The sequence below is a fragment of the Hemitrygon akajei genome, chromosome 13, assembly GCF_048418815.1.
Source record: "Hemitrygon akajei chromosome 13, sHemAka1.3, whole genome shotgun sequence".
NCBI lineage: Eukaryota > Metazoa > Chordata > Chondrichthyes > Myliobatiformes > Dasyatidae > Hemitrygon > Hemitrygon akajei.
This window is the reverse complement of record NC_133136.1, coordinates 17,777,243-17,791,648: the sequence shown is the minus strand read 5'-3', so window position 1 is coordinate 17,791,648 and position 14,406 is coordinate 17,777,243. Positions and strand designations below refer to the sequence as shown.

Here is a 14,406-nt window from a genome sequence, read left to right as displayed (position 1 = left end):
TTTGTTTTCCTTTGTTATTCAGGACATGTCTGTGTTTTGATTCTACGGATCTATGTTTACATTTTTCCTCCCAGACTGTTATTGTACTGCTTGATTTTTTATATGCCTCCTACCTTCTATGCACTAACAATTGATAATGGTTAATTCACTTAAATTTGTGAGCTGGAATGTAAAGGGATTGAATCATCCTGTTAAAAGAAGGAAGGTCTTCTCGCATATTAAACAACTCAAAGCTGACATTGCTTTCCTTCAAGAAACTCATATTCGTAGTTTTGATCATTCTCGGCTTCTGTCAAAGTGGGCGGGTCAGCATTTTCATTCATCCTTTGCTGCCAAAGCTAGGGGGGGTCTCCATTCTTATTAATTCAAATATTCCTTTTGAACTCCATAATAAGATATCTGATACAAATGGCCATTTTATTATTGTCTCTGGTAAATTATACAATACTAAAGTTGTACTAGCAAACCTGTATGCTCCCAATTTTGATGATGTTAATTTTTTTGAACGTTTTTTCTCCTCGCTACCAGATTTAAACTCATACTCTCTTATATGGGTGGCGATTTCAATTGTTGGTTAGATCCTAATTTGGATCGATCGTCCTCTGTTACTAGACTACTTACTAAATCTGCCTTAGCTATTCACTCTTTTCTCTCTAATTATGGTATCTCTGATATATGGTGTTTCCTTCATCCCACTGAGAGAGACTATTCTTTTTTTTCACATGTTCACCATACCTTTACTAGAATTGACTACTTTTTACTCGATAATCAACTTATTCCATTTGTCTATTCTTGTGACTATCAGAGTATACTGATTTCTGACCATGCCCCAATTACCTTGTCTTTAAATTTTCCTGGTCTCCCTCAGAGGAATAAACACTGGCATTTTTACTCGACTTTATTATCGGATGATGATTTTCTAAAATTTATTAAGGATCAGATAACCTTTTATTTTAACACCAACACATCATCTGAAATGTCATCCCAGATTGTCTGGGATGCCATGAAAGCATATTTGAGGGGTCAAATAATCTCCTATACAGCAAATCTTAATAGAAAGTCCTGTGCAGATCGATTAGACCTCATTAATCAGATTAAAGAATTGGATCAACTGTATGCTCAAACTAAGAATCCTGAATTATACAAGAAGCGTGTAGAACTTCAAACTAAATTTAATCTTCTGTCTACTCAACCTGTCGAACGCCAACTTCTTGAAAGCAAGAGTCGCTTCTATATTCATGGTGACAAATCTGGTAAATTTCTAGCCAATCAGCTGAGACGTTCCAAAGCCAAACAACATATTACAAAGATTCGGAAGGAGAATGGAGACTTTACATCGGATCACTTAGAAATCAATGACGGATTTAAAAATTTCTATTCTCGACTTTATTCCTCTGAATCTTTGAATGACAATATCTCTGTTGATCACTTTTTAAATAATCTGAATATTCCTTCGCTTTCATCTGATTTTAAAGCCAAACTTAATGCGCCTATTTCATCAGAAGAAATATCTTTTATAATTTCTGCATTGTCTTCAGGGAAATCTCCTGGACCTGATGGGTTCCCCGTATAATTTTATAAATCATTTTCTTCACTTCTTTCCCCTCAGTTATTCTCAGTATTATCTGACTCGTTTAATTACGGTAAATTGCCACCCTCTTTTAATGAGGCATCTATTATTCTTCTATTAAAAAAGGGTAAAGACCCAACAGAGTGTTCCTCGTATAGGCCGATTTCTTTGCTCAATGTTAATGTTAAAATCTTGGCCAAAGTTTTGGCCTATAGATTAGAAACTGTTATTCCTTCTATTATTTCTGATGATCAAACCGGTTTTATTAAAAACCGTCTTCCTTTTTTTAACATTCGGCGTTTATTCAACATTTTATATTCACCTCCAACTGGGATTCCTGAATGTGTTATTTCCCTCGATGCGGAGAAAGCATTTGATCGTATAGAGTGGAACTACCTTTTTGCAGTTTTAGAAAAATTTGACTTCGGTCAAAGTTTTATCTCTTGGATCAAATTGCTGTAGTTGTGTCCTACTGCCTCTCTTTTGACTAATTTTCAGAAATCCCAGTTATTTAACCTCAAACGTGGCACCCGCCAGGGATGCCCTTTAAGTCTCTTTCTCTTTGATTTGGCTATAGAATCTTTGGCGATAGCATTTCGAAATTGTCCTGAATTGACCGGGATTTGGAGAGGGGGTGTTGAGCATAGAGTTTCTCTTTATGCTGATGACTTATTACTTTTTCTTTCAAATCTGTCTACATCCTTACCTCCAATGTTTTCACTTCTTGATCAGTTTAGCCAGTTCTCTGGCTATAAACTTAATTTACATAAAAGCGAACTTTTCCCAATTAATAAAGAAGCACAAGAATTAACATTTCGTGATCTCCCTTTTAAAGTAGTTCATAATCAATTTACTTATCTTGGGATTACAGTCACAAGGAAGTTTAAAGATCTCTTTCGTGAAAATTTTGCCAATCTTTCATATACTATAAAACAGAGTCTGTTACAATGGTCACCTCTATCTATGTCTTTGGTAGGTCGTATCAATGTTGTTAAAATGTATGTTCTCCCTAAACTTTTATATTTATTTCAATCAATCCCAATTTTTATTTCTAAATCTTTTTTTGATTCCTTAGACCCTATTATTTTGTCATATCTGTGGAAGAATAAGCGCTCTAGAATTAATAAAGTTTATCTCCAAAAATCTAAAAAAGAGGGTGGCATGGCTTTACCTAACTTTCGTTTATATTACTGGGCAGCCAATATACGTTGTGCTACCTTTTGGTCTTTTTTCCATGGCCAACCCGAGTACCCTAATTGGGTGGCAATGGAGTTGAGTTCCACTAAAGATTTATTTATCTCTGCACTTCTTGGCTCTGTACTCCCTAGTAGTTTGTCCAGATTAATTGTTAATCCTCTTGTTAGACACACTTTGCGTATATGGGCTCAGTTTAGGAAGTTTCATGGTTTCCATGGTTTTTCCTTTTCTAGCCCTATCTTACATAATCTCCTTTTTTTACCTACTACGTATGATTGAGCATTCCATGATTGGTATAGGAAGGGCATTAGACATTTTGAAGATCTTTTTATTGATAATCGCTTCGCATCTTTTCAACAGCTCTCTGCTAAGTTCAATCTGCCCAATGCTCATTTTTTTAGATATCTCCAAATTAGACACTTTATTAATCCTTTAATTCCTAACTTCCCTGAAATGCCTGAGAAAAATGTTATGGATTTATTTCTTTCTATTAATCCACTAGGTAAAGGTTTAATATCATTTATTCGTGATAAATTAGCATCCTTACGGCGTGCCCCTGTGGATAAAATTAGAATGGCTTGGGAGCATGATTTAAATATCTCCTTATCTGATGAGACTTGGGATTCGATTCTCAAATCGGTTAATTCAACCTCTCTTTGTGCTCGCCATTGCCTTTTACAGTTTAAGATTGTTCATAGAGCCCATATGTCTAAATCTAAACTATCTCGATTTTACCCTAACATTAGTTCTCTCTGTGATAAATGCAAAAGGGGCGAGGCCTCTCTCATTCATATGTACTGGTTTTGTCCTAGCTTGGAGAAATTTTGGAAAGATGTCTTCATAACGTTATCTTGTATTCTGAATCACCACCTAGAACCTAACCCTTTAATTGCTTTGTTCGGTTTTCTGGGTGAGACAGATTTACGTCTGAGTTCGACTAAGTGTCGAATATTATCTTTTGCTTCTCTCCTGGCTAGACGTTTAATCCTCCTTAGATAGAGGGATGTTGCCCCGCCCACGCATGCTCAATGGCTTAATGATATTATGTCCTGCTTAGACCTTGAAAAAATTCATTATTCAGTTCTTAATTCGGATACAAAGTTCCATAAGGTCTGGGGACCTTTTATTGAGTATTTTCATAACCTTCTTCTTAACTAAGGATTTTTTTTTCAGTCCCTTGCTTTCAGCTCCTTTTTTGTTGGTAGTAGGCATTAATATCTTCTGTTGCTAAGTGTATTTACAGTTTTGGGGGTTTGAATGTCCTGATGTATATTCTCTAGATTGTGTTGTGGTTGGTCTGGAGTTCTTTTTTGTTGCGGGGCTTGGGGAGGATACTAATTTTACATATCTTCAATTTGGGTGCTTTCTCAATTATCTTCTTTTGTATTATATTATTATTGTATGTTTATTTTTGCACTGTATTAATGTTCTTCATTTCGATCTGGGCTTTTTTATCTGTAGCGATGTAGAAAATGTATTAAAAAAACTAATTTAAAAAAAAATTCATAAGACTTGGGAGCAGAATTAGGTTAATTTATTATCCCTCTCAATCTCATTTTCCTGCCTCTCCCCATAACCTTTGACACCCTTATTAATCATGAAACTATCAACATCCACTTTAAAAATGCCCAAAAATTTGGCCTCCAAAGCTGTATATGGCAATAAATTTCACAGCTTTTTAGAGAACTTACTAAAAAAAAGCCTTAACACAGCAACAGAGATGACTGATAATTAAATTGGTGGCAATGGCTAAAGTGGTTCTGAAGTTGCTATTTATAATAGCTACAAATTCACTGCTAATGTGCAGTCAATCTTCAACACAATGCTTTTTTTTGAATGAAATTAACTTATTTCAGTAGTACAAACATGACACTCATTCATTTATTCAATGTTTCATCTGACAATTAATATCTTAAACTTGAAGTGTCGCCTCAACGTGAACCTGAAGTACAATTTGAATTCACTACACCAGCCATTCGACAAAGAGTCAAAATTAAGTAACAGCTACTGTATTTTACTTTTTATGTTTGCGACTCATTCTTTCATTCATACATTCTAAACTTGACAATCTATGTTATTGCTAATTCAGTGTCAGCTCTGACATAGCTGACAAACGAGTAAGATTTTAAAATTGTTTTTATAGCTGTTTGGTTGCTCTGACATCTTACACTTTGGATAATCATTCCTCACAATGCTGGGAAATCTTCCTGTTTTTCTTATAGCCATGTTTCTTTTTCTATTTTATCTAATGCCTCTAAAGATCATCTACTTCATCATTCACTCTCAATGATAACTTGTAACCTTTCAACACTCAAAGCTGGATCACTACACTGCATTGTAAATACTTTAAACCACTTTTTTATAATAATGCTGTTTAAATTGTAAATACATGCTGGTACATAAGTACTTTATTCTTTCATAATTCCTTATTCTTTGTAATTGTTGAAAGTTGTTTTTTCGTTGCATGTCACGCCAACACACCACAGCAAATTCCTGTTACATGTAAAAGTACATAGGGAATAAAGTTGACCCTTGTTCAACAAATTTTACTTAGCATTTTTCATCCATGGTGGGAAATGTGTTCATCAACCTTTGCCGTGTCAGAATCAAATCTGTTTTGCAACTTTAAAAAAATTAACAACAACTAGGAGGTGTGAAGCTGCTGTCATCACTACATGAAACACTATACTGAAAAGAAGACATGGTAAAAGTCACAATGCAAACCTCCTTGAGCAGCCTTTTGTTCCAGAAACCAGGACGCACGGATGTTGCTTCTGCTGGGATGAAACCGAGAGAGCTTGAAGAAAGAAGCAGGTGCACATGGATGGATCCTCACAGTGACCAGTTTCTCATCTTTACCTGGAATCACAAGTGAGCTGAGTAAAAGTCCTTTTCTTAAAAATAAATACGTGAAGCATTTTTTAAAAACAGCAAAACCTAGAGCTTCCACAAGATTGCCCTGAAAATTCTCTCAATTCTCTACTCAAACTTTAAGCATGGAGCACAATTGGATTTTTCCTTGATTATTTAGATTAGTTCAATAAATGTCACCCTAGAGGTTGGCCATATCCTCAGATCAAATTTATAACTACCACAACTTTGTTAATTTTAGTCAAGTGACTACATTCCAGGAGGCTCTAATATACAACAGCACATTTTACACAATTATAGTTTACTAAGGAACTGAGAACTACACTTTATTAGATACACCTATATACCTGCTCGTTAATGCAAATATCTAATCAGCCAATCATGAGGCAGCAACTCAATGCACAAAAGCATGCAGACGTGTTCAAGAAATTCAGTTGTTGTCCAGACCAAACATCAGAATCAGGAAGAAATGTGATCAGACCGTAGAATACTTGTTGGTGCCTGACGGGGTGGTTTGAGTATCTCAGAAACTGGTGATCTCCTGGAAGTTACATACACAAGAATCTGTACGCTTTACAGAGAATGGTGTGAAAAACAAAAAAAAACCTCCAATACGCAGCAGTTCTGTGGTGGAACACAACTTGTTAATAAGAGATGCAAGAGGAGAGTGGCCAGACTGTTTCAAGCCGACAGAAGAGCATCTCTAAATGCACATGTCAAAGCTTGAAATGGATGGGCAACAGCAACGGAGAACCGTGGATGTGCACTCAGTGGCCACTTTATTAGGTGCAGGAGGTAAAGTGGCTGCTGAGTGTACAGTTCTTAAAGTATTTTTCAATCATTTGAAACTGGGTTACTCACAATCTAAGCACACAGTTAATTTTGTCATTAGGAGATTAAGTCTGCTCTTCACAGAAGTGTCAAGAGACACAACTTGTGGTGAATTATTCTGTGGCACAGATGTCTTCAGAACTTTTGCCCATATCTTTGTTTTCATCTGTCTATATTTACATTTTCATTTGACTTGCCGAGCCATCCTGAGGCAGAGACATTTAAAGGCTCTAGTCAGAAATTTGAGCACAATCTTTTGATAAAGTGCTACAGAAAATCCTGAGATAAAAAGAAGGGAAGCAGGAAGAGTTCAAGTTCAATTATCATTCAACTATACACATGTATACAACTAAACAAAACATTTTTCCTCTAGGGCCAAAGTGCAAAATGCACACATACATTCACACATAGCACATATAATTACATAGCAAACACAGTCACAAAATAATATTAGTGCAAGTCCCTGAGTGGCATGGACTGAAGATCGATGGCACATGGGATACTGTCCTGGAGCCATGTTTCTGCAAGAACAAGCATACAGTGGGTCAGCCACAGACAAATGCAATCCAGCTCACCTTCCAGGGAACGAACACTGGAGAGTAACACCCAAAGGAAGAGCTGGCCTGCAGGGGCCAGCCCCCAACTCAGCAAAGACTCCAGCGTGCCCTCTGCACCTCCGCTCTTTCCAGCACCTCTTCTCCGGGTGGCTGCTACAGACACCAGCACATCATGAGGTCCTGGCCCGCCACAGAGCTCCTCTGTCATCGATCTCACCAATGAACTGGTCTTAAAGTATTTCATTACCATTGCCCAGCAGACTCTTTTGATCACAAGAAATACTTCTAATACAAATATTTGCACCACTTGTCAGACCCAGAGAGGCCACTGTGACTAAATGCGCCACCATCTTGATGATAAGAGGCATAGGTAGGGTGGTCTGCCAGCTTCTTTTTTTCCCAGGATGGCAATGGCCAATACGAGAGGACGTACTTTTAAGGTGCTTGGAAATGAGGATAAGAAAGGTGTCAGAGATAGGATTTTTTAAAATGTTACACTGAGTTGTAGGTCCATGGAACACAGCATTGGTTAATGCTTCAGATCCAAGGTCCTTCAGTAGAACTGTTCTGATAAGGCAAGCTGTTTCTCCTTCTATAGATGCTGCTTGACTTCATGTTCAAGTTTGTCATTCACAAAAACACATGTAACAGCGAAACAAAACATTGTTCCTCTTTGGCCAAGGTACAAACCACAGTACATACAGTCACACTTAGCACATATAGTTACAATCCAGCACACACAGTCACATAATAATAATATCACAGGTTTTGAGTGGCATGGTCAAGACCGACATAAAGTGCAAGGTGCAGGTTTATGTTTGCATACTTGCTGAGTTTTTCCAGCATCTACAAGTTTTTTTTTCTCTCTTTTACTTACATGGACAAAATGCTTCGATAAAGTATTAAACTTGGATCTCTTTTTGGTATCATCAGCATCCCACTTTGTTCTGCAGTTTTCGAATGATATGCATCTGAAGCTTTTGGACAGATGGTGACTAATCTCTCGCACGCTTACAGAATATTAGAGTTTCTGGTTCCATTTCCCCCCCCCCCCCCCCCCCCAATTCTTGCATCTTTTTGATATTCAGGAACTAATCAGTAGAAAGTCCTTAATGCGAATGTCTTGTTCACTCCAAGTATCTGCAATATTCAGCACACTCAAACATGGCTGACACCAACAAATTCAGAATCAGAAGGGCCAGCTAAGGCTAAAACAAAGAAAACCTGCACTTACAATACAAAAGCATACAAATTATGTAAATACCAAATAAAAACGCAAATAAAAAGCATACAGTTTTGGAAATAATCAACAGGCCATTTATCTATAAAACACTCAATGTTTCAGATCAAATACCTTTAACCAGAATTGTTCAAAAATCTGAAGGAAGGATACTGATTTGAAGCATTAGCTCTATTTGTTCCTCCAGGTGCATTCCCTGATCTTGCAGACTTTCCAGATTTACTTGTTAAGTACTTTGAACTTACTTTGGAAACATAACCATTGGCATTTAGAAGCAAATAGTACAGCACCAATGCACAGATGTGAACAGTGAAACCATCCTACAACATGGATAAGTTCATTTACAAAGAGACAAGAGGCTAGGTCTGTTCTCCCTGAAGGAAATGGGGTGAAAAGGAGACATGATTAAGGTGCATAAAATTATGAGGGGTATAGATAGGGTACATTGCAGTAAAATTTTCCTTATATCAGAGTGATGCACCATCAATAACTCTCGGAGATGGGAGGTGAACGATAGGCTTTTATTAGCAGCAAAGTGACCACAACATCTTGGAGACTGAGGGAGGAGCAGTGCCTCCAATCGCCTTTATACAGGGCTCTGTGGGAGGAGCCACAGGAGCAGTCAGTAGAGGGGCGTGTCCAGACAGGTATACACATAGTTTACCACATTCACCCCCCCTTTGTTTTAAAAGAGAGTCCCCATGGGGAGAAGTTTCTTACAAGTATATTTACAGGTTAAGTCTATCAGCTGGTCGAGTCTGTCGCTGTGATCTACGTAGCACTGGTGGTGATTGCACCAGTGCCGGTGGTGATTGCACCGGTGACGGTGGTTGTGCTGGCTCCGGCCTGACTTGAGGTGCCAGCCTGTTAGGCGTCAGTAATTCCTCATGCGTGTGCGTGGTGCCCGGTATGGGAGTGTCGAGAAGAGTCTGTGTAGGGCTTGGTGTGCGCGGTGTCTCGTGGGTATACACATCGGTGGGTACGGGGCTCATAGTCACCGTGGAGTGTTCGAGGTAGGGGTCAGGTGTCAGAGATAAATGAAACTAGAGGAACACACGAAACATCGACTGTGTCCAGTCCTGATGAAAGGTCTTGGCACAAAATTCCTATCCATAGATGCTGCCTGACCTGCTGTTCCTCTAGTATTTTGAGTGTTTTGCTCTGAATTTCCATTATCTGCAGCACCTCTTGTATTTATAAAACTAAAGGACGCAAGCTTAAGGTATGAGCAAAGAAAATTAGAGGGGATATGAGTGGACCTTACTCACCCAGAGAATGGCTAATCCCTGGAATGTACTGTCTTAGACAGTGGTTGAAGCTGGGTTGCTGACAACATGTAAGTGTTTAAATGAGTAGTTGAATCACTTGGGGATCAAGGGATGTGGACCAAGTGCTGGGCAATGGGACTGATATAGAAGGATGTCCACTGGTCAGGACGAACAAATTGGAACGAATAACCCATTTCCATACTGTACAATTCTGATTCTACAAATATCATTCAATGTCTTCAAGAAGAAATGGTAGCACAGGCAAAATAACAGTGAAAGCTGAATAACACGGATCAATCATCGTTCACAGTTACAGCACTTTATCCACTAAGTGCTTCTCCCCAGTAATGCACATATCACCAGATGCTATGAAATTTCCTGAAAATGTTGGCCTTATGACAGCTTTTATTATATTTAAAAGCCTATAAAATACAATAACTCTAAACGTATTTCCAAAAAATGTCAAGCTACACTTCCAAGCTGCTTCTGCAGTTGAGCTACTGCAACCTATCAACGTCTCTCAGCTCCAGGCTGAATGCATGGTGGATTTATCTGAAAGTTAAGGAGACCAGACATTCTCAAAGAAAATGTCATTTTAACCTTCACATCAATTCCAAATGGATAGCTAACCTAGGCTTTCTATTTTGCAACAGATGACGGCTTATTTCAAATGAATGACTATCAACTTTATAAATTGGAAAAGCCCCAAATTCCACCCTTTAATGGAGTTGCTGACTATTTGTGTATTATCAGCATCTTGTTTGAATCTAATGCACTGCAATGCAAATCTTTTTTTAAACAAACCTTGTGGAGATAGATACAGGATTGGCTTCAAGTGGTTGCTATTGAAGTAGCCAAACTTCACAGATCCAAAGAGCTTGTTCTTCGATAAGTGATGGGCAATGTGAGCCAGGTAGAGAGCTCGTTTTCTGAGGTAACGCTGGTTAAAGTTGTCCTTTGCTTGCAGCATTTCCTAAAATCAGAAAGTTCATGATCAATTTTGAAAACACATCGTCAATGAAATCTCAAATGTATCATTCCACTTTCCTTCAATTTAGGTCAATTCTTTGGCCGGATTACCCAAACCATTCCTTCAGATGGTGCCTTCAACCTGAATTAATGCTTCCGGGAACATCAACAAACGGCATTTCTCTCCAACACAACATGGAATTCATAGAACAGGGTAGAAATTAAATCGTCGTCAAATCTGGTGAAGAGGCAACAATAATAGTGGCTATCAACTGCACTCTACTTCCAAATATTAACTCCAGAGACTTAATGCAGCTGAATTCTGAAACTCTAGAACACTGAACAGCCATCATACTGCATATTCAGCACATGGAAGCAAGGGTGAATTTCAATCCCTCACCGACTTGATGGATCTTGGAAAATAGTGCTTCACTGTGAATATGTGTAAACGGTTATTCATACTGATTCATATTGTTTTATGTTAGAAGTCATCATCTCATAATAGTCTTATTGAGGGATCAGTAGTGGAAAGTGTGAGCAGTTTCAAGTTCCTGGCTGTCAACATCTCTGAAGATAACATATTCATGGAAAGAAGGCATGACAGTGGCTATACAGTATTTAATTAGGAGTTTGAGGAAATTTGGCATGTCACCAAAGACTCTAGCAAATTTCTACAGAAGTACCATGGAGAGCATTCTAACTGGTTGTATCACCGCCTGGTACGGAGGGGCCACAGCACAGAATTGGAAAAAACTGTTGAAAGTTGCAAACTCGGCCAGCTCCATCATGGGCACCAGCCTCCATAGCATCGAGAAAGTTTTCAAAAGGCTATGTCTCAAAAAGGCAGTATCCATCATTAAGGATCCCCAACACCCAGGACATGCTATTTCATCTCGCTACCATCAGGGAGGAGGTTGAGGAGCCTGAAGATCAGAATCCAGTTTGATATCATTGGCATATGTTGTGAAATTTGTTGTTTTGAGGCAGCAGTACATTATGTTACGAATGTTCCACAACTCTGAGGGGCCGAAGGGTACAAAGTAGCCCCCTCCTTTTTGAGAATCGCAAGATCGCTATTAATCCAGGTCTCGGGACCCAGGAAATGAGAGAGAATCCTCAAGGGTTTGGAATGTGTGTCCTGCCCTCAGCGGGACAAAGCCACGGATACCGGCCATCGTCTCTTGGAGACGGAATTGTGTATTGAGTACTGTACTATTCATTGAAGCCCTCAGGGAATGACCAGAGTGGGCTGGTTGAGGGATTGCATCATCCCAACCTGATTGACATCTGAGACCCCGTGAGTAAGGATAAAAGAGGGTCTGGGGAACAACCCCTTCAGACGCACCAGGAGAAACGCTAGAAATCCCGTGACAGCGTTTAATAGCGACAGCCGGTGGGGGGCCCGCGTGCGTCCTTTTCCATTTGCCTCGGAATTGGCGGGCCTTACCACGGAAGACGGTTTAGCTAAAGAAGAGCCCACCACCAACGAAATTTCAAAGGATCGACATCATAAAAAGGAAAAGCTGGCAAGTTTCAAAAATCCCTCTCTTGACTCCAACCAAAAGTTGCAGCCTGAATGAACTAAAGTGACTTTTATATTTCCATTGGACAATACATTATCCCCTAGACAACGATAGAGCTTATTTCTTATTGATTATTATTATACCCGCACTTTTAGAGTTAGTATTGACAACGTATATTATCTGTATGTTTGCATTGATATTATTTTTGTGTATTTTTACCAATAAATACTGTTAAAAATAGTACCATCAGACTTCAACGGACCTCTCTATCTTTGCTGGTAAGTGACCCAGTTACGGGGTTCGTAACAATTACAACACATAGTATTTTAAAAACTATAAATTATAACAAGTATATATAAAACTAAATTAAATAAGTTGTGCAAAAAGTGAGGAAAAAGTAGTGAGGGAGTGTTCATGGGTACATTGTCTCCCAGAAATCTGATGGTGGAGGGGAAGAAGCTGTTCCTGAAAAGTGACACATACTCAACATTTTAGAAACAGCTTCTTCCCCTCTGCCATCAGATTTCTGATCAAAAAATGAACCCATGTAATCCAGGTAAACAACAGCCAGTTTCTCACTTGTCTATCCTGCCTATTACTTCCTCAAAGACTTCTAACAGATTTGTCAAGCAAGATTTCCCCTTATGGAAATCATGCTGACTTTGGCCTATTCATTGTTTTTCTTCAAGTACCAAAAAAAAACTCATCATTATGTAACACCCTAAAAGGTGTCACCGCTAACGTAATGGTCTTTCAGTAGAAGCAGTGTTTGGGTAATGGTTAGAGATAGCGGGTGTTTTGGAATGTGAGCCGCCCAATGAGGGGAGTGTGTTTTTGTGCTGTGTGCCTGGCACCAAGGTAATCTGGGGCTTTTGTTTGGCGGGAGATGGAGAGAGAAGATGTCAGAAAGGAGAGTTCATAGACACCAGAAAGGAGTGGACTTGGAGTGGGGCCGGGAGTCGACGAAGCCCGGGGAAATCGATGGAGGATCGGCAAAAAGGGAAACGGTGAGCTCCAACTTGTGCACATTAGACTGTTTCATTAAAATGGACATTCTTCTTTTTTTCTTTACTAACAATTTAGTCAAATCAAGAATTATAAAGCTAAATCATTTAACTGCATATGGTGCACTGTCTGTTGTTTCATGGCACTGATTTGTAACAGGGTAACATGCAGCATCCACACAAACAGGAGGTTTTGCACCCCAATTTCACCCGTTTGGTGGGGGCAGAGATTGTCTTCCCTAGACTTCTGACGGTTACATACAGTATATCTTATTGTAATTTATACAGGTTTCCCCCGCAATCCGAAGGTAGAGCGTTCCTATGAAACCGTTTGTAAACCGAAATGTCGTAAAGCGAAGAAGCAATTGCCATTAATTTATATGGGAAAAATTTTTGAATGTTCCCAGACCCAAAAAATAACCTACCAAATCATACCAAATAACACATGAAACCTAAAATAACACTAACATATAGTAAAAGCAGGAATGATATGATAAATATACATCCTATATAAAGTAGAAATATTGTATGTACAGTGTAGTTTCACTTATCAAAATCAGGAAGACAGCGAGCCAAAGTCGATTCGGAGAAAAAAAATCAGCACATACACGCATGCACAAACAACTACCCGCACAAGGTTTCACGGTCATTGTAGTCTTTCTCGGGGTAAACACACATATAAAGCGGGCGCCTTTTTTTTGTAAAAGCGAAAATCCTCTTTGGTTAGCGAAAACAGGTACTAATGTAGGTCTTTTGTAACAGTGAGTTGTCATAAAGCGAACGCTCAAAAAACGGGGGCCACCTGTATTTTTATTATGTATTGCACTGTACTGCTGCCTCAAAACAACAGATCTCACAACATACAGCATCTCAGTGATAGTAAACCTGATTCAGATTCTGCAGCGGGGAATGCTGAAACAAAATCAAGTTTGTTATACCACAGCTACCTCTGAAGCTCAATTTGAATATCTCCTTAACTGAAAACCTAAAAACAGATGCAATTATCATCTTTCATAGAAAGCTGAGAATAAGAAATTGATTTAATAGTGGCATAAGATCTCGTCTGTAGCATCATCAACCCAGCTGCAGCAGTTACTAAATGACCATGTACAGATAATTCCAACAAAGTTCCACACACAATGCAAATCACTTTTCAAATGCTCAGTTATCATCAATTTGGCTTCCATTTTCCATGACATCGAAATGCAGTTACCATTGTCTTGTTAAGCAAGATCATATTATATATCAGATTCTATTTCCCAGATGCACATGATCTCAGCAGGTCGGGCAGCATTCATGGAAACGAGCAATCAACGTTTCAGGCCAAGACCCTTCACCAGGACTGAAGAGGGAGGGGGCAGGGGCCCTATAAAGAA

The 14,406-nt window shown here is 38.9% G+C and overlaps 1 protein-coding gene across 1 annotated transcript in view; it reads right to left on the bottom strand.

Moving 5' to 3' along the window:
• The window catches only part of nol6 (nucleolar protein 6 (RNA-associated)), a 106,167-nt gene that overhangs the window by 74,937 nt on the left and 16,824 nt on the right, over positions 1-14,406 (bottom strand). The window contains exons 5-6 of the mRNA XM_073064213.1: positions 10,339-10,507; positions 5,492-5,626 (exon numbers count right to left, since the gene is read on the bottom strand). Of these exons, the coding sequence (XP_072920314.1) occupies positions 5,492-5,626; positions 10,339-10,507 (304 nt within the window). The remainder of the gene's footprint in view (positions 1-5,491; positions 5,627-10,338; positions 10,508-14,406) is intronic.